This window comes from Phlebotomus papatasi, chromosome 1, assembly GCF_024763615.1.
Source record: "Phlebotomus papatasi isolate M1 chromosome 1, Ppap_2.1, whole genome shotgun sequence".
Classification (NCBI taxonomy): Eukaryota; Metazoa; Arthropoda; class Insecta; order Diptera; family Psychodidae; genus Phlebotomus; species Phlebotomus papatasi.
Genome location: NC_077222.1, coordinates 95,462,596 through 95,482,965, shown reverse-complemented (window position 1 = coordinate 95,482,965; position 20,370 = coordinate 95,462,596). Strand labels below are relative to the sequence as shown.

The 20,370-nt window shown below is 35.5% G+C and overlaps 5 protein-coding genes across 5 annotated transcripts in view; 3 read left to right on the top strand and 2 right to left on the bottom strand.

Moving 5' to 3' along the window:
• Positions 1 to 410: 410 nt before the first annotated feature.
• On the bottom strand, positions 411 to 2,437 carry LOC129809856 (store-operated calcium entry regulator STIMATE-like). Its single transcript, XM_055859985.1, has 3 exons — positions 2,004 to 2,437; positions 1,471 to 1,925; positions 411 to 1,398 (listed from the first exon to the last, which is right to left on the bottom strand). The coding sequence occupies exons 1-3, from the start codon at positions 2,143 to 2,145 to the stop codon at positions 1,114 to 1,116; spliced, it is 882 nt and encodes a 293-aa protein (XP_055715960.1). The 5' UTR covers positions 2,146 to 2,437; the 3' UTR covers positions 411 to 1,113.
• A 1,927-nt stretch (positions 2,438 to 4,364) lies between these two features.
• Positions 4,365 to 5,989, top strand: LOC129809852 (actin-related protein 2/3 complex subunit 1A). The gene is made up of 3 exons (XM_055859982.1): positions 4,365 to 4,586; positions 4,659 to 4,777; positions 4,850 to 5,989. The coding sequence occupies exons 2-3, from the start codon at positions 4,705 to 4,707 to the stop codon at positions 5,902 to 5,904; spliced, it is 1,128 nt and encodes a 375-aa protein (XP_055715957.1). The 5' UTR covers positions 4,365 to 4,586; positions 4,659 to 4,704; the 3' UTR covers positions 5,905 to 5,989.
• LOC129809855 (protein D3-like) lies at positions 5,935 to 6,639 on the bottom strand. The gene has a single exon (XM_055859984.1). It carries the CDS (start codon positions 6,637 to 6,639, stop codon positions 6,019 to 6,021), a length of 621 nt encoding a protein of 206 aa, XP_055715959.1. The 3' UTR covers positions 5,935 to 6,018.
• Positions 6,640 to 6,673: 34 nt separating this feature from the next.
• LOC129809851 (DNA polymerase delta subunit 2) lies at positions 6,674 to 11,822 on the top strand. The gene is made up of 3 exons (XM_055859981.1): positions 6,674 to 7,273; positions 10,783 to 10,907; positions 10,971 to 11,822. Exons 1-3 carry the CDS (start codon positions 6,802 to 6,804, stop codon positions 11,712 to 11,714), a joined length of 1,341 nt encoding a protein of 446 aa, XP_055715956.1. The 5' UTR covers positions 6,674 to 6,801; the 3' UTR covers positions 11,715 to 11,822.
• Positions 11,823 to 20,064: 8,242 nt separating this feature from the next.
• LOC129809850 (uncharacterized) overlaps positions 20,065 to 20,370 on the top strand; it is a 75,708-nt gene continuing 75,402 nt past the window's right edge. The window contains exon 1 of the mRNA XM_055859978.1: positions 20,065 to 20,140. The gene's annotated coding sequence lies outside the window, so the exon portion shown is untranslated. The remainder of the gene's footprint in view (positions 20,141 to 20,370) is intronic.

Here is a 20,370-nt window from a genome sequence, read left to right as displayed (position 1 = left end):
GCCTGCGAGTATGCAAATTTTCTTGATGCATAAAACAATTTCGCCCGTTTTTTCGGTCCCGAAAATGTGCATAATCCCGGACGGAATGTAGTAGGCAATTCATATCAAATTCTTTCAGTCCGTTTTCATTCGTTCAGTTCCGTTCAAGCCGGAACTCCCTGTAAAAGTTCATTAAGCAAATTCCCACAATTCACTTTAGCCCCGGTCTCCCCTTAAGAGAAAATCATTTTTCGATTGAGAATTTAAGAATTCCTCAAATTGGATCAAATCAAAAGCTGACGTAGATTAATACTAATCTTTACTCACCTCATTTCTGGAATTCACAGCGAAGCCATTCAACTATTATATTTGCATTTTCTCGATAAGCAGCCCCCGTCCAAAGTGGAAAAAGAAAAACTAAAACAGCTGTCTTATCAGTATTTATACAGCATTTTGTTCTTTATTTCAAAAATACTCCAACATACAAAAAATATCTGTTGATTGAAAAATTTGCAATCGCATCAGGATATTGTCTGTTCTAAAATTTTCCAAAGGAAAAAAATCCTTGCTACAAAAAAAATTGTGGTAAAGGGGGTCCCAATAAATCCGATTTTTCTTCGTTATTATTTTGTTTAAAGTACAAAAAAAGAGCCTCCCTTTCACAGACTCGAAAATTTTCCAAAGTCTTTTAATATTTTCTTCCTTTTGGGGGAAAGTGTCCCGTGAAATTTTGGCATTTTGGTTGGGTTTTTATTTCTTTTTTTTTTACTTTCTCTTTAATGGATAATACAAAAATTTGTTAGCATTGTAGGGATTCTATTTTATAGCTTCTTAGTTATTATAAGGCCTCGGTCTCTCCATTATCATTATTATTACCCTCATTTGAAATACGTCCTATATTTACAGTCTAAATGATAGTTTTCTCTTCTCCTTCAGCTATCACACCGTTATTCATTTTTTTTTTCTTCATTTTATTAGAGATTTAAGATACTTACAGACTACGATGACTTCCTGTCTTTGCCACTTGCGGGAATTTTCCGTGGGGATTGACAATATCAAGGCCCAAATGGATGGCTAAATGGAGGGAAGTGCCCTAGAGTTACCCCGAAAAATTTGTTTCTTAATATCATTATCTCATGCAATCCCAATGACACTCTGACGCTGAGAAACTTTCTGATCAGCCGCTTCGATGCTGGTCGTTGTGGTTGTCGGACTGTCCAGGGGCTCATCATCGCCGGAAATGAGAGCTTCTGACTCGGATTCTATCACCTTCTCCCGGCTATCTTTACGTATTGAACGATACTTTACCTTGACACGTTGTAGGATACTCGGATCACTTGAATTTCCGCCCTGGGGGCGCTTCTTGTTCTTCCTGGTGTGTCTCATGAGAAAATTGTCTGTCACCCAGAATATCAGCATCTGCAAATCCCACAAAAAATTAGCCCTGAGGTCTTTCGAAAGAAATAGAGAGGTCAAAAAAGAGCGTATTACATTGACAAAGAACGGGATAATTAGCATGACGACAGCCAGTTCGATCTTTGGATCAGAGAATGGAGAGAGAACAAAATTCTTCACATTGTCCCAGAAGTCCATCTGGATGAAGATGGTTGTGATGAGTTTGACAATCACCATCAACCCAATGTAGATCCATGTCTGGTAGATCCAGGACTTCTGGGCTCCGTACTCGCCAAAATTAATGGCATCCCAGCGTCGACTTCTAGCCAGGTACTGACACACCCTGATGCCCACGTAGATGATAAATAGCCCAATGGTGGAGTCAAGGAGGAAATTGATGATGTACCAAGTGCATGGGTCACCTTGGAAGAGGGGTGCTAGGTAGACATTGGTCATGTGGATGACCAAAGCTCCTATTCCCTGCTTCGATGTGTCATACCACCACGTTTCCCACGATCTCCGTACATACGAAGGTTCACAGAAGCGCTTAACTACAAGACAAATCCACAAACCCATCAGTACCCCCTCCTCAACCCCCCTGAAGCGCCCCCAAAGGCCCCAAAACTAACCTATAAGGCAGAGAAAGGCAATTCCTGCCAACAAACCCTGCAGGAACCACCCAAAGACATCCGTAAGGGAATCCTTGGTGCAATGGAGGCTGGACCAGTGTGTGTTCTCCGAGAAAACCGATGAGTATTGTGATGAATTCATTTAATAGCAATAACAGAGAATTTTCCCAGCAAAAATATCTCGGACCATTGGAATTTTTCTGGGCACAGCACCGTGAAAGATTCAAATTGCAAAACACACAAGAGTGCCTAAAACACTACTTGGGACTCAATATCCGTATGCCACCACTCACTAATCACTTTCATATCAATTGATTTAATTTAATTAGACACCATTTCCCAGATTTTCCTCTTCAAGAACACAAAACTTTTCTCCAACTGCGAAGTGCGGTGGATATATTGCTTCTTCTTCTTCTCAGAAGTGTCGATTAATCGATATTTTTCACGATATATCACAATATTCCAACGATTTTTGGTTTCCGGAAAACGGGTTTAGGAGGGGTGGGGGTTGATAACCCAGCTGACCAGGTGTAAATTGGCAAACAAATTGCCTTACAATAAGGGAGACCGGGGTACAATTAGCCCGAGGTAGAATTATTAGCCAGTGGATTTTTCTCCTTCCCCTAAAAGCGTACATTGAGCAAAATATTTTTTCAATGAAAGTGGGAACATATCCCTATATTCCCTGAAATATTTATAAGTCTGATCCTGTTATCCTACCAATATAAAATAATTTTTATAAAATGAGTACAAAATTATAATTGTAATGTTACAGTTTTTGCAGTAAATAATTATAACAAGTTACCCAGAAAACTTAAGAACATAACTGAAAATGTTCAACTTAAAGAACTCAAGAAGTTTTTGCATTATTAAGAAGTTTTAATACAATTCACAATAAGTATGAGTATACAGTAGAGTCTCTCAAATCTGAATCTCTCAAATTCGAACGCCGTTTGGATTCAAAATGTCAATTGTGAGGTTATGTTAGAAAGTTCATATTCTTGGTGAATGAAAATCATATTTATGTGCTTCTTCCTGAATGTTTACATACATTATGGTCGTGTAAAATGAAAAGGAAGTATGTTACCACTAAGACTTGCGAAAAAGTGCGAGAATTTGATGCAAAGTACAATTTAATCTCACACAAATTTCGTTAGTTTTGAAAAAATCGTTCGAATTTGGGAGGTGGGAAATGTCAAAAATACCCCCCGAGCGTTCGAATTTAGGAGACTCTACTGTATAAACTTAATATGTCTCGTCAAATAATTGCTCTACCTGCCGATTTTACTCGGAGGTTTTTTGAATTGTAACGGCATATTCTAGTACATTTAGAGAAATTCTGTAGATTTTCGGCAGAATTTCTGCCTAGAAAATTTGTAGATTTTTGGCAGAAATTCTTTCGAAAATCTGCAGATTCTCGGCAGAATTTCTGCATAGGAAATCTGCATAGTCTCCATTATCTCCACAAAAATATTGTTGATTTATCAAGAAACTGTAGAAGTTACAAAGAAAATGGTATGTTCTGCTTAACAAGCATTACCGATTAAACATTTTAGATAAATAAAAAAATGCGTGCAAAAATACTAATTTCTTAAAAATCGCCCATGAAATGATACAAAAACACGACATTTAGTTAGGCCGACACTCTGTTTAAAGTTTTCACTTCACTATTCCCTACTTAGAACACGGCGTCACATAATTCGTCATTTTATATGAACACTGTGATATCACTAAGAATCCACTCTATTAAATTTTGCAAACTTCAGTAAAAATATTCCATCTTTTCAGACACAACTGTTTGGAAAGTCTGAAATGTAGATAAAATTCTACAGAAAATCGGCAAAATATCTACAGAAATTCGTCAGAGTATGCACCAGGATTCGTCAGAAAATCTGCAAAAATTTCTGACGAATTTTGTCCCATGTCCAAATAAAATTCGTAGGAATATCTACAGATTTCTTGGCAATTCGGCAGAAGTGTAGATATTTTCTGCAGAAATCTTAAAGATATCTGACGAAATTATTTGACGGGGTGTATACTGTGTATTATATACAGATGAACAAAAAATCGTTGCATTTCAAACAATTTGATGCCCGAATTTCTCTCTAATTCGGGTGACATTTCGGACCCAAATGCCTGAATTTGATTTTTTATTTTATTATTTAATTGTTTAATTATAGTCAAACTTGAAAAATATCAACAAACTTTTTCAAACTTAACTTCCATTTGAATTAAAAAGTAGCCCGATGAGCCAAATTAGTGAGAATCTACAGTAAATTAATTAATTAATTTTAATTGATCGAATTGGTCATTACCAACTTAGCAACGCTGTGTTAACATTCTAGTACCAAAAGCTGTTGGTTGTTAACTGGTCATCTGGGTTCCGGAAAGGGGGTGGCGAGTTGTCAATTCTGCATTCCAGTGGATTATTTTCTTCAGCAATTTTGTCTCGGTTTTCACACAGTTTTCCAGTGTTTTCCTGGTCAATTGCATTTCCTTCGTTTTCTGCAAAGTGGTAATTTCGTGTAGACGGCCCAGAGTCCGCGAAATTGCCTCCAGAAATCCCCCATTTAACCAGAAAAAGTAATACAAAGTTGTCTCAGGGTGGGGTGGATAAGCTGACTCACCAATTCTCTTATCTCTTTTTCCGGGCAGATTTTTGTGCTTTTAATCCTTCGACGGGACGGTATTTCAACTGATAATGACTGAGAGACATACATTTGGTGGGAATTTGAATCCCATCACTTGCCATGCCTGGAATAAGGATCGATCTCGTGAGTATTAAAATTATTTTGTTGTTGTCCGGGGGAAGGTGATTACTGATTCCGGGGGTGTTTTTGGGGTAGAAATTGCAATATCACCGAATAACCATGAGGTGCACATCTACAAGAGAGAAGGTGCTGCTGATTGGAAATTGCTGGATGTGCTGAATCAGCACGATTTGCGTGTGATGGGGATTGATTGGGCCCCAAACACCAATCGCATTGTCACCTGTGCTGTGGACAGGAATGCCTATGTTTGGACTCAGGGAGAGGATAGCAAGTGGAAGCCAGCTCTGGTGCTACTGCGTATCAATCGGGCAGCTACTTGTGTCAAGTGGTCACCGCTTGAGAATAAATTTGCCGTGGGATCGGGAGCAAGGCTCATTTCGGTGTGCTACTTCGAGCAGGAGAATGACTGGTGGGTGTCTAAGCACATCAAGAAGCCAATTAGGTCTACTGTGACATCCCTGGATTGGCATCCTAACAATATTTTACTCGTGGCTGGATCCACGGACTACAAGGTGAGAGTTTTCTCTGCATACATCAAGGACATCGAGAAGCAGCCTGAACCAACGGCTTGGGGCGCTAAAATGCCCCTGGGACAGCTGATGGGGGAGTTCAAGCACTCTGAACGTGGCGGAGGATGGGTTCATAGTGTGAGCTTCTCGGCCGATGGGAATAGAATTTGCTGGACAGGACATGATGCTGCCATTAAGGTGGCTGATGCTTCCAATGGGATGCTCATTACGAAGATCCGGACGCCGTATTTGCCGTTCCTCTGCTGTGAGTGGATCTCACCGAGATCCGTGGTCGTGGCTGGGCACAGCTGCATGCCACTGATTTACAGCATTGGCGATGAGAATGAGATCAGCCTCACGGCAAAGCTGGATCAGACACAGAAGAAAGAAGCTGCGGGCCTCTCAGCCATGCGCATCTTCAAGTCTCTGGACAGGAATTTGCGCACTGAGAATACGGATACCAGCCTCGAGTCTATCCATCAGAATGCAATTGCTTGCTTGAGGATCTTCGGGGGCTCCAAGGCTTCCGTGTCCAGCATCAGCACTTCAGGACTCGATGGACAGCTAGTCATTTGGGACTTGAACAGCCTCACGCGTTCCATGCAAGGGCTCAAACTGTAATCCGGAAGGTATTTCCAAAGTCTGGGAAAGTTAGGATTGTATCCATTTTATTTCCAGAACTCTAAATACAGTGTTTTCAAATCAATGCAACTTTTTTGAATGGGAATGGGGGGCTTAGGCGCCCAATTGCTTGTAGAGCAGAGGCACATAATCATCCCACTGGGCTTGGTAGAGGTTTCCCGCCACAAGTTCCAGCTTGTATTTCTCAGCGAACTTCTGAATGGAGAAGCAGCCCCTGTTATCAGCACTCGTGTTGGTGAGTCGGGGTTCCGTGAAGGTCAGCTGACCGTTTTGCTTGTACAGCAAAAAGACATAACGGTGCAATCCGGTTCCCTCTGGTGGTCCAGAGCCCACATAAGCCGAAAGAGTCTCGCCCTTGGCAACATCATTTCCAGGGATATTTCCCACAAGCCAATGATGCCACTCACGGTAAGTCGGTTCCTTCCTCGATGGAGCATCAGGATCAGTCATGCAGAGGGTGTACAAGGCTCCGGAATCAGCTGTCCAGGACACCGTCGGGACATCTTTCACTTGAGTTGGGGTCAATTCATTGCCCTCATTGACCACGACTCCACTGGGATATGACACCTTCAGCACTGCCTTTGGGGCGGCAGGGATCACGTCGGGAACAACACCGTGTTTCTCCATACTTGCCAAAGAACTCAAAAGGCGGAAATGTGAATAATTTGTTCGTGCAAAAGAAACGCAATTTCCCAGCCGGCTCAGAGAAATCATGATGGCGGCACCTCGATATATCGCGATTATATCGAAAGTTTTCGGGTTTTATCGGAAATATCCAAGCAACAGCGCTAATCGTGGCAAGCATTGGAATCATTAAAGCAAAACAAAAATTCCGCGAACATTTGTGCATTTCTGTGAGAATTTTCCTGGAAAAAAATGGCAAATTCTGTACCTGTAAATGGCTGCAATGGTGATGTGGACCATGAGGAAAGGCTTGAAGTGGAGTACGTGAATAAATCAGAGAAATTTATGCTTCCATTGAAGCATGACTACAATCGACAATTTCATAACCTCTATGTCGCTCGCTGCGAAGCGATGCTAACTGCGATGAATGAGAAAGTTCAGCAGAAATGGGGCTCAAAGTATACTGTCCGGAAGATTCATGATCTCAATGAGGAGGATCAGGAGAAGTGTGTTATCATAGGGACGATCTTCAAGCAACAAGTTCTGAAGCCAAGTGTCCTGAAGGAACTCACAAAAGTGACTCATATCATGCCACAGCCAATTGCACCGAGTTTCACGGATGATTCCGACGTGGTGATGCTGGAGGATGAGCTGCAGAGAGTTCGTCTCTTCGGTAACATTGCAGCCCATGATGTTGTCACGGGAGTTATGTGCGCAGTTCTGGGTAAGATGATTTTTTGTGTTTTTAGCATCCAAGAAAACAATCAAGAAATCCATTCCGGAAGATTCTCAAGAATTTAATGAATTTTATTCTATTCCAATTGCGCCTTCTCTTCAAATGAACCCCCTTTGAAGGTGTCAGCAGTAAGTGAATAAGTTATAAGGATTCTTTTTGTGTTTCTCTGTTGCATCTTTGAAAGTTTATCTCACGTTTACACATCCATACAAAATCGAGGGGTAACTCATTTAGATTTTTAAAAACTATGATATATTAATCTCACATAACTTAATCCTCATTATTCACGCTTTTGTTGTCCTGAGAAAGTCTACAGATATAAGGATCATCCATTAAAAGAATTCTAATTTTTTATTAATTTTTGGAAAATTTTTACTTTGAACTTGACCAATTTGATATAGGCATATTATTAATTACATTTAAAAAAATCCTTAAATACAATGTTCCTTTTACAATTTCGATACCTCTGGATTCTGGGCTTAACCTTCAGTTTGAAAGATCTAAATCTAAAACGTAAAATACAAGTTTCCGAAAACGATCATTGAAATTTTGAAAAACCACTAAAATTAGTAAGGGTAAGTGTGGCAAATTTCGGCATAGTTGCAAATAAGCACCGAATTTCTAAGTTTGATATGCAATATTTTTAATTCATATTGATATTTTTTATTACTTCCTTTTCGGGAGGGTGTTACAGAACCTTGAAAACTAGTTTATCATCTTTGTTTTCTTTAAATCACTTTCTAAAATATTGAAAAAATTATAATAATATGGACATTTCTTTGGGTATTTTTTCGGCCACTTTGAGTGAAATACCGAGTTATATGAATATGAACGAGTTTAATACGTTTATATGACCCACAAGCCCCGAGATCTTCCGTGTAATTTGTCCTGAAGACCTGAAGAGTAGCATCTCAAATTTACGCGCAGATTCCCGTAGCAATTTGCCCTTCCTGAACTCTTCCGATGCCTTTTCAACAACACCTTTTTCATAGAAGCGATGGTTTTTTTCTCTGGACATTGTAGAACTCAGAAATAGAAAAAAAACAAAATGAATAAGAAATTTAGGAAAGCAAAGGATGTTGCCGGAATAGGCAACATTACCTCATATTTTTATTCATTCATTCATTCATTCATTCATTTTCAACCGCTTATCCCTATTGGGGTCGCGGGCCCATGACATCCAATCTAGCAGCCCACGCCTGTCGGTCCTCCGCCACTTCAGGAAGATGTTCGAGTTCGATCCCGAGGCGTTCCAAGGCAAGATTCTGAATTTGATTCAGCCACCTTGTCCTAGGTCTGCCTCGAGGCCGAGGTCTCCTCACAATGGCTTGCATAGCTTTTCTGGGGAATCTTTCTCTTTATTTATTTATTTATTTATTTATTCACTCTCCAAAAAAAATATCTACAATGTACAGTATTACGTCCACCGCCGTCTTAGCAATATCTAATATCCAAAGATAAATGAAATCGTAGAAGCCGTTTTCGAAAGATACCAAAACATATGGTTTTGGTGGGGTTAGAGATGGGTGGGGAAAAAAGGAAAAAAAATGTCTGGAGATATCATTTTTTTATTGGGGGTCATTGAAAACCGGAGGTTAATATCTCTTACCGCTTAAGCTCCAGAACGGTGACAAGTTGAAAAAAAGTCGATTATAAAACTCCTCTCTCTCTCTTTGAGTTCGAGCCGAGGTTCGAGCAGTAAAATATTCATAACTGAAGGCTATTTTTTTTATACATTCAAGTTTTTCTATTATTTATTATGGGTAAAACCACGGATTACTATATTCCTGGATAGTAGGTAGAGATTTTCGTGTCTCATAGTAGTGCAAACAAACCAAATAAAAGTGCACCCAGGAATGATGCGATTTGATGCTGAAGAATGAAAATGTAGGATTTAAGTGACTTTCAATTTCGAGAATATCAAGAAGCAAGGAAATGACGTCTTTGTTCGTACTTTTATTCACTTTGTTTGCACTACTATGGGACACAAGAATGCCTATACCTACTATCCAGGAATATAGTAATCCGTGGCAAAACTCATCATGAACTGGAAATAAAATTACCTGCTAGTAGAATGGGCAGTATTTTGCTAGAAATTTGTAATAAAAAGAAATCACAATAAAATAGCAAATTGGGTCAATAAAATAATGCTCGGTTATTAATTAAAATAAACAAAAAAATAGAGTACTAAAAAAATCAAATTGGTTTTGAACATAAACCACAAGTAAAATTTCAGACATATAATTGTAAAAAAAAACTAAAATAAATTTAAAACAAAAATCTTTTTAATTCCGCAAAATGAACAAAATTCTTTAAATTTAGAAACCTCTCTAAAGTATTTCTCAGAGCAAGTTCTTCCCTTGGGCGGTGGATAGTGAAAACTTATTGATATACTTAAGTGAGCTTTCAGGACGTCATTTTCTGTGTTTGATCATGGCATTGAAGTTTACAAATTAAATAATTATGAGCTGGTTTCTATGTATAGCACCCTTGATTATGGATCAATTTAGTGCTTTCCAAATAATAAAATTATCATGTAAATTTTTACTTAATGAAAATAAGGAGTATTTTGTTTTTTTTACATCACCATTTTTACCAAAATTACTGACCACAAATCGACGGCTCAGAATTTAAGACGAATAAGTCGCGAATGGCCAACTTTACAGTTGAGCGATTTCAAGCTGAGATTTTACATGCTGAGTGTAGGACTTTTAAGATTTGAAACCCCTATAACTTTGGGAACACATAGTTCACACAGTAAAAAATTTCGGCACATACTTATTTGTTCCAAAAATTAGCTCGTACACGGACACCATAATTTTTGGCACAATCTTGTTAATTTTACGAGACTCAAAAAGATAATTAATATTAGTAACGAATTTGTTCCAAAACGTAGCTCGTACACGGACACCGAAAATTTTTGGAATAAATTTGTACCTTCCAGGAGAAACAAAAAGGTACCCAATATTAGTAACGAATTTGTTCCAAAAATTGCCTCGTAAAAAAAAATTGAAATAAAAAAAAATTTAAAATTTAAAAATGTACCAATTTGTTCCTGACCTTCCTGACAGTCAGTCTGAGGGTCAGAAAAAAATTATTTTTCTGACTTTTCTTTAGAGCAAAACATAATTTTAAATAGAAGGCCGTAGGAAAAAAATGGGACACCGGTGTTCCAATTGTCCTTTCATCATGTCCACCTTCTTCCTGATTTTTCGCATTAAGCATAATATTGCAATTTTAAATTAATTTTGTGAAGTTTGCAATTAGACTGGTTCCTTCAGATATTTCATAATGAGTTATCCCTCTCACAAAATTCACAAAAAGAACCCCAATTGGACATAAAAAATCTCACTCTTGTTACTAAATTTGCACATTTCATCAACATTTTATATGCACTCGCAATGCTTTTTGTGTTAATTGGACTAAATGAAGAGGGAGAACCGTTTTGTGTGCATTCACGCAAAATCTCACGCACCTTCTTTCAATTCCAAAATTAGGTCATATTTTGGAGCAAGGGAGATTTCACGTGGATGAGATTCTTTTCTACGAATCTGGTCCGCAGAAGCCACTGAAGTCCCTGGACAATTCCCCGTGCATTGTCTTGGTTTCAGGTCTCAATATGGTGAGTTAAAACGTGATTGGGAAACAATTGGCGGTTTCTTAAGGGATCCGTTTGAATTTTTAGACTCATGCTGATAACCTTCATCTCCCTCTGGAAGTGTTCCAGCAGTGGCTGTTTGGGAATTTGTGGGGAGAGGAGTGTAAAGATTTTGATCCTTCGTCTGTTGTTAGAGTGATTCTGGCGGGGAATTCGGTGAAAAATGAGGATAATCGTGTGGAATCTCTGGATTTGGAGCAACAGGCTACAGCTGACGATATCAATGGGGTTAAGTTTCTGGATCAATTTATCGCAGAAATAAGTCAATCGGTTCATGTGGACATTATGCCTGGAGAGTTTGACCCAACATCTTCCCTTCTGCCACAGCCACCTATTCACATGCTCCTCCTGCCAAAATCGAGTCAGCTGAAGAGCTGCCAGAGTGTTCCCAATCCCTATGCATGTGAAATTGCTGGGAGAAGCATTTTGGGGATGTCTGGACAGAATATTGACGATATTCTGCGGTATTCACAGATTCCGGATGCCTTGTCTGCTCTCAAGGCCACCTTCAAATGGGGCCACATCGTGCCCACTTGTCCAGATACCAAATTTGCCTATCCCATTCTCGGAAAAGATCCTTTTGTCATCGATGATTGTCCTCATGTCTACTTTGCCGGAAACTGCCCGGAATACCAAACAGAATTGATAAAGGACAGTGCAGGACGACAAATTCGCCTGATCTGTGTTCCTAAGTTCTTCGAAACGAAATCCATCGTGATTGTAAACCTGGCCAGCCTGGAATCGAAGTTGATGGTGTTCCAAAGAGAGTGATTTTAATTCATCTGGATTCGCGTTTTTATTTGAGGCAAGACATTTATATACATTTCCTTTCTTTGATTTTTTTTGTAAGTTACACAGCAGTATATTTATTTTCTTGGACATTGAATTTTTTTTTTGATGATTAGCAGATACTGAATCCACTTACATTTTTAGGTATTTAGCATCTGTTAGAGAAGTTTCACAAGGTTCATCTTTTAAATTGTTTAATTGTCTGAGAATGTTTATGATGATTAGGTTTGTTTTTGGCAATTGAAGCATCAAATAAATATTTTCTGCTTCATAGCTGGTAAATGTTGATTTTGTATTTTATTTTTTATAATAATATTACTTAATATTTTCTATTCTTAGATTCCTAAACATTCAGACTCCATTATTTGTACTTATTTTATACAATAATTGATGCTATTTCCAGCCTTCATAATCCCAAGATAGAACTTTTTCTTTTCGTCAGATTTCTAACTTACAGTTATGTGCAAGAAATGTTATCGCAGAAATTATATTTTCAACAGGTTGTCTTTATTTAATTTTGTCTTAACCCTTCAAGGACGAGAAGATAAAAAATTGGGAGCCAGAAATGTTTTTGGAAAAACTTTTTGGGTCACTGGTTACTGAATCGCCCTTAAGGGCTAAGCCTTAATAACGGAAATGAAATACGATTTTGAAAATCTGGTTCGTTTTTGTAAAAATAAAGATTTTGCTTGAAAAGGGGTGGCAAAGCGTTCTAGGCTTTGCGAAGTGCTCGAACTCGTCACCTATACTTCGAAAGTCCTTTCACATCATTTACCGTTTACCGGTTTTTAACCGATTTGAACTAATTCATCAATCACTCAAAAGATCCCACAAAATAGTTTTAAGAGTAATAAAATTAAAAGTAGGGGAGACTGGGGCAAAAAGTCACAAATCGAAAAATTCAAAATTCAATATCTTCCAAGGTAAAAAAGATAGCGGCTTAATTTTTTTCTATAGATAGCCTCCATAGACCTTCATCAATGTCGTAAGTTTCTTAGAATTCGAACAAGGAATTTAGAAAATAAAAAATATTGAAATTTGAAGCCCTATATTTGAAATATTTTCCTTGCAGAAGATAACAATTATTACCTACTTCTTTTCCAAAATTGATGAACTGGTGAATATTTTCTAAATAATTTGGATTTTTTGAATACGAATCCGCTATCTATTTTAGAATTTTACAAAAATTCTTTTCTCCAGAATTCCTTTTATTAAAAATGGCCACTTACAAAATAGAGGAATATTACTTTCACAAAGTTGTAGAGCGGTAAATTTCCTATAAAACTGCTCTAATTAGAAATTTTTGAAGCGCTCGAGTAGCTTGTAAAAAAATAAAATATCCGTTTTGTGACTTTTTGCCCCAGTCTCCCCTAATGAGTAATATAATTTAATTTCGGATAAAAATTAGTTATCGGTTATGAATCTGTTCATTACCGATTCTCAACCGATTGGAACTGATTCAGTCTTGTCAGAAATTTCAGACTTTTCCAACGAGCCTTAGTATGATTCCATCTGTTTGAAAAATACGCTTATGGGAAAATGCCCATGCTTTACATTTACACGGTCCCAAGCTTTACAGTGACAAAATTTTTCTTATGTTTCTCAATAAATGTGACTCATCTCTTCTATATTTTGAAAACTAGGGGAAAGTGTTTTGTGTTTAAAATATATTGCGGAGTCGTATTTATTCAGAAACATAGGAAAAATGTAGTCATTGTAAAACTTGGGACCGTGCAAAGCATGGGCACTTTCCCCTACTAGAGCCTTTTTAACCTTTGGCCTTGAAAAATCGTTATTAGGAATGATTCAACGGTGTTCGCCTAGGCAATCTCTAAAACATATCCAGAAAGGAGAAAATCGTACGACGCATTTTCGAGTAATCCCAAAAAATGGTTTTGAAAGGGAAGGGTAAGGGTGCGGGAAAATGAGGGGCAAGTTAATGGTTCCAGTGTCGACTTATGGGGGGTTCTCCGAAGGTCTCAATTGTCTATCTCTAACTGTTTGGCCTCTAGGTGTGGTAATGCCCGGACGGACCACAGCCGGACGAACAGCGTGACATCATTTCTCAGAAATCGACTGATTAAAAGCAGGCTTCCGGGGGGCGGGGGGGGGGGGTGAAAGAATTGAGGGAATATATACAGCTCTCTGTCAGGAGTTCGACCAGTAAAATTAACATTTTTTAGCACTTTACTATTTTTAAGGGCTGTTTGGTGTTTTTATTCGACGAAGACTGAGGAAAACAGTCGAGACAGGAACCAACACTGAGAAAAGTCGATAATGTAGAATCACTTGGGAACAGTAAAGTACTAAAAGAAATGTTGAGTAATTTAATTTTTCATTGGAATAGCATCATAATTCAAATGACAAAAATGAGACTCTCAAATTGCTCAGTTGTTCAAATAACTTCCTCAAATGACTTTGAGGAAGCCTTTGATCAACTTTTGCCAATCTAGGATATTGTCTTAAAAAGGTTTTAAGCCCTTTTAGCAGCAATTGGCACATTGGCAGCAATTTTCGTCAAAAATTGCCTTTTTGACAGAATTTTGCCGTTTTCACCTATAGAAGTGCAGATAATTTCCTTCAAAAAAGCAATTTTTGACGAAAATTGCTGCCAATATGTAGAGCCTTTTAGTTTAAGGATCTTTCAAATTTTCTACATCTACCCAAAATAATCAAAATCGCTTTCGAATTTAATTCTAGACTATATTTTTTGATAAATAAACCGAAATGTTTTCGAGGCTCGTAAAAAAAATTTCTACTCAAATTTTAATTTTTCCCTTGCATTTTCTTATAGAAAAATGTTCTTGATGTTTTTAACAAGTTTTCATTAACTTATGAAATTTACCATGTTAATCAAAATTAGGTTTAAAAAAAAACATATTTGGAAGTGTTTTAATTAAAAAAAAAAAAAATTAAAAAATCGACTTGAAAGATTTTTGGTCAATTTTAAACACTAAGCTCGTTAGAAAACCTCCTAAGCATCAGAGAAAAATTTAAGTTGCTCTCGATTCATTTTCCTTAATATAAAAATAAAGCTAAAAAGTGTTTGGGCAATCCTTTATGTCATTTGTACTTAAATTGATTTCAATAGGTTGTGGACTATTATTATAGGAAACTATAATATTAGTATTATAATATTACTATAACATTTCACTGATATTATAAATGAATACAACGCGTCTGAAGCTTTGCGAGCTGCTCGAACTTCCGTAAATTTTACTTCTCGGAATATTTTGGGTGCAGTAACAGTTTAATATCGATTTAAATTTCGCTGTAAATCAATAGAAAATCATCTCAAAGTCGAATATAGATCAATTGGAGGCTGTGTAATTAACTTTTAATTTTAATATAGAAAATTATACCGATTCATTACCGAATACGACCGATGGAGTCAAATTTGGAATTCCAAGACCCCTAAAAAATTCAAATGTGATCAATTATGCCCAACGCACAATAAATTTTGCTTGTAAACATGTTTTCAAAATTTTCTATAGGAGTGAGCAAGATGACTAGATCTAGATCTCATTCACTCTCATTGCAATGTCAAAAACATGTTTGCAAAACAAAAGTTATTGTGCGCTGGGCATTATCGGTTGAAAAATATGCTCTCCAGGGAAGTTGATCTTTGGCCTTGAATAAATCAAAATGGCGATTTAACCGGTAAAAAGTACAAAGCAAAAACAAGATGAAATTGGCAAGTTAAATTCTATTATTTGAACTGAACTACACAGTAAAAAATAATTACTACGATTATCACGTGTAATAGGAGAGCATAGATAATTGTAGTAAATTTGCAACGATTATCGTAGCAAGCAAAGTTGAACAGTAAGCAAGTTGAATTTTCGTAGTTGAAAAGCAAATTAAGTTGAATTTTCCTTCAAAAGTTGCATTGAAATTACACAAAATATAAAAAGAAAAAGAATGAGTTCAAACGAAAGTAGTTGAAAGTTGAAATTTTGTTGCGATAATCGGTTGAAAAATTACTACGACAATCGAATTGATTCTATTAACGCGATAATCGTGGCAATTTTCAATCAAGGGGTGGGAGTGATTTAGTTAAGTTAGTTTGCTAGAGAATGTTAACTTGTTGGGGGGTCATCGACAACCAAAAGTTAATATCTCTTACCGTTTGGAAGCCAAAATTGTGCGAACTTGAAATAAAATGGATTATGTGTACTGCTCTTCCGTGGAGTTTCAGCTATAAAAAGTTATTATAAATATAATATATTCGAGACATTCAATCTAATGAAATTATCCCGGCTTGATATCCATTGTAACATACCCAAAAATTTCTGGAATTAAAAGTGTTCTAATCGCGTCCAGTAAGCTTTAGTGCATTATTTTAATTTTAATGTTATTCACGATGATTTTATAATAAAGAAATAAGATTTATTGAAAAGATACTTGCAATTTTCTTGATAACCTTGTATTTTGCATATTTCTATTAAAATTGAAGCGAGAAGTTCGTTAAGGGAGAATTCCTATTTTTAATGCTTTTTCAAAATATTATTTAACAATAACATTTTGCAAAACTAACTGAATAGATAAAGAAGAAATTAAAAAGTGCAAAAATGAAATTGAGAAATTATTACTGCGATAACATTTCTTGCATCCATCAGTAGGTTCTTATATTATCTTAATCTGTGTGTGGTGTTTTTTTTTCTTCTTTCTATTCGTGAAGAGAATTAACTTATTCACCCCCGAGACCATAATTCGATAAGGGAACTGTTCAGAAGGCAAAAAGCAATATTATATTCAATATAATAATTCCTATGCTACCCATATATAGGTGTTGAGGGAGTTGTAAGGAGGAATTGTTAGCTGTGATAGATGCTGACACCGTAATGCAATTTACCAGTATCATCTGTTTTCTTTATTCTCACACTTTCACATATATCTCTCGTCCCTGCCATGTTTATCTCCTAACAATCCAGCATCAAATTCTCCCACAAAGTATAGGACACTGGAAGTGCGTATCTTCTCTTGATTTTTTTTTAGTTTTCTATGCCTAAAGTCCGAGGGATGTTCCATTTTTTTTCTCACACATCTCATTTCTTGATGTGGATTTAATTTGCGAAGTATTCTGGGCGTAGGTTTTAATGGTTGGAGCGCTGCTGGAGAAGAATGAGCAAATGGATTAAGGATGAAATAGATAGAAAAGTAGAGGACATGTACAATGTTTCTGCACATGAGGAGAGGAGAGGGAAAACTACGTAAATGAATTTTGATATTGAAATATGGAGTAATAGAGAAATGATTGTTTTTTGCCTATTTGCCCATTTTGCCAGCAGCACAACGCAATTTTAGCCATCCCACATGTTGTGGGGACACTATGGTTGGGTGGAGTAAATAAAAGTCTGGAGAGGATATGTAATGCTAACATACATAGGGTTATTGACTTTTACATTAAAGCTTTCAACAATATTTTTTTTTTCTTCCATCTTTTCCCGAGAATAAATATTAGAATGGTCTGGCAACATTTTCCAACAATAATTCTTTTTTTTTTGTATTTCGCGAAAATTATTAACTTTTTCTTGTTTTTTTCTGCGACGTTTTCAATTTTACAGAACAATTTCTAATACTATGATTCTCTTGTTTTTTTTTTTGTTTTTGTTTGTTGTTATCTCAGATTTATCCCGCTTTGTAACCTTTCTATACTAAAAGGGTAACTTTTCCACTTGAAATCAATACAAATGTATTTTTGTCCTTTAGGGGATTAAAGTTAAATTGACGTGAGAGCGTAAAACTTGTGAAGTTTTATTGGTTGAGCAAGATCAATTAACCCTCAAACGAGTAAAGAATAACTGGAAACGGATAAAGTGCTCTTACAATAATCCTTAAGTCATTTTGATTGTCTTTGACAATGTGAAAAGGACATTTCAAATGTTTAAAAATAGGATTTGAACCTAAGGATTTGTGTCTTGATTCCAGAAATAAGGTAAAGTGCCCTCAAGTTGACCGATTCCTCAATTCGACCGGTATTGTTATTTATTCAATTTATTTATATTTGCACTAATATTTGGCGTATGATCTAACATCAGTAGGTCAATTATTCCATAAATAAATAAGAATCAGTGACATTTTTATAGAAATTCACCATCAAACATTCAAATATTGACCACCGGTCGACTCGAGGGCACTTTACCTGAAGTACTAAAAATTATCCCAGATATTATTTTCTTATTTGTTCAAGAGATTATTTTAAAATTTGAGGTTATGTTTGTTATAAAAAAGGAAATCTAGGTGAAAGATTAATTTGAAAATTCCAGGAGATATATTTTGTATTACAAGATTTCTTAATCTGGACGTGTAGTAGATTTTTTTTATAAGAATTGGGCCTAATATTTATTAAACCAAAATTGGAAAAGTTTTAGGTTATGCTTCCTCTAACCCCAAAAGTCCAATACGTTTTTTTAAAATTTTTTTTAAATAATAAATTTTAAATTAGTATTGTAGTCAAGATATGAAAAAAACTAAACGAATCGAAAGCAAAATGTCTGTTGCGTCATTCCTTGTCGTAACTGAATTTCTTTTACATCAGCATTTGATGAAAGTCATGACGTTTGTATTGTCATTTGTACCAAATGCAAATATAAAACCAAAGCAGATACAATAAACTATCGATGCATTTACGACATATTAAAAATGTTTCTAAAGTAACTAAAGAAAAATGCAATATTTTGAGTTATTTGATTGATTGTACCTATTTTTTAGCAAAAGGTTTTTTCATACATATTGAGATGCTATGCTAATTATATTTCAAAAATTAAAGGTTTTGAGTTAATTTTTTATGATAATTTTGATAATTTTAACGTTTTTTAGAGACAAATTGAGCCTTTTAACATGATTTTCAATTCTAAACTGTATTAAATTTTTAAAATATAATAAATTTTAGATTATCATAAAACTCTGGGTTTACAGGTTAATGAAGTTTTAAATGCAAGAAGGCGCTTAAAGTTTGTAGAATTCCAAATTAGAAATGTAGAATTAGGCTCATTTTTCAAATTCTAATATCAGAAACATGAAAAATCTTTGTCATTTGGGACGTTTTTGGGTGCTCTTTAAGTTTAATAACAAAATGATTACGGATTTCGAGGTTAGATCTTACATAACCTAAAATAACCTATTTATCAACTAAAATAATCAGGTCCAATTTTCGATAAATATTCATTAATTCTTGTTCTGGTGTATTTTTGGTTGCTCCCAAATTCTTCCAGATAGGGTTCTTTTAATTTTAAGGTTTAGTCAAAATAACCTCTCATTTCAAGATGACTTTTTTACTTTGCCATATAAGTTAAAGTTGTTAAGGTATAAAGTTTGGCATATTCAGCCTTAATTTAACTTTTCACATTATTAATTAAATTAAAACATCATAACATAACCTGAAATATTCCCAATATTATGAAAAAAATCTGTTTAGAAGTTTATTAGTTTTTTAACTATTAGAAAATAGAAAGTTGAAATGTCTAAACTCTTTTTTTTATTTAAATTCCTTTTAATGTTGGCACTTAGAAAATTATAAATCGTATTGGACCTAATTCTGTGATTTAAACATATAGTTATGTGAGCCATGTGAGGTTATGGTGAACTTAACCTCCAAAAAGATACTCAATTTTCGAATGGAACAAACTTCAAAATTCCCGAAAAATCATTTTTGTAAATTTGTGAATACGAAAGAAATTTTTTCTGAAATGTAATTGAAAATATAATGGTTTCAAAATTCTTCTTTTTTCTTCAAATGTGGACGACGATTGCGTTTAAAATGTAATATTTTAGGTTATGTGAAGAAAGTTTTGCATGGAATCTGAATTAGAACCATTTTTCTCTAGTGTTTCCTCAATATTATTACATTACTCTTCCTCAACGAATTTCATTCACTTAACAATAAATTGTGATAATAACTTCTATAAAGTTCCTTCATTTCAATTTAGGGAAAGTGTATTTCACGTGAATTCCGTTAGGTTCAAAATTCTTTTTACGTTAAGTATCTGAAGTGATTTACTATACATAAGCACATTTACGTGATATTTCGGATTTTTTGAAATTCGAAAATAATTAATTTAACTTTGAAATATTGAAATTATCATTAAAAAAATTGTTCTAGGATAGATATCTTAAAGTATTGTCTTGTGTTATGGACTTCTTCCACTCATAGGTTAGATATTTTTCACCATAACCTCATTTGGGGATACGTTGTAGGTTAAGTTCAACATAACCTAAAATATTGAAAATGTTTTTGAATATGACTTATAGCGTTAAACTTTTTCGTTTGAGGGTTAACTTTTATTCAAATTATTCGAATGAATTTTTTTCTTCAATAAAATATTTCAGGGAGGATCCTTTGAGCCTTGGTCTGAAAATTATTTAATCTAAGACGAGCCGGAAATATTGGACTTAACCTTTTCTTGGTAAGTTACTCAAACTTTGTTACTTTTGGTGCATGTAACTTCCCCTGCGCTTAATCGTTTTCCCAGTTATACGCTAACGAAAGATGATGTGAAAGTTTTTAGTTTCTTCCACAAAGAAATTATTTTTTTTCCCATACTAGAACGCAAAAGAATTCTTATATTCGAATTACATAACATTTACAAATATACACTTTTCAGTCTTAATGCTATTTCTTAATCAAATAGGGAGA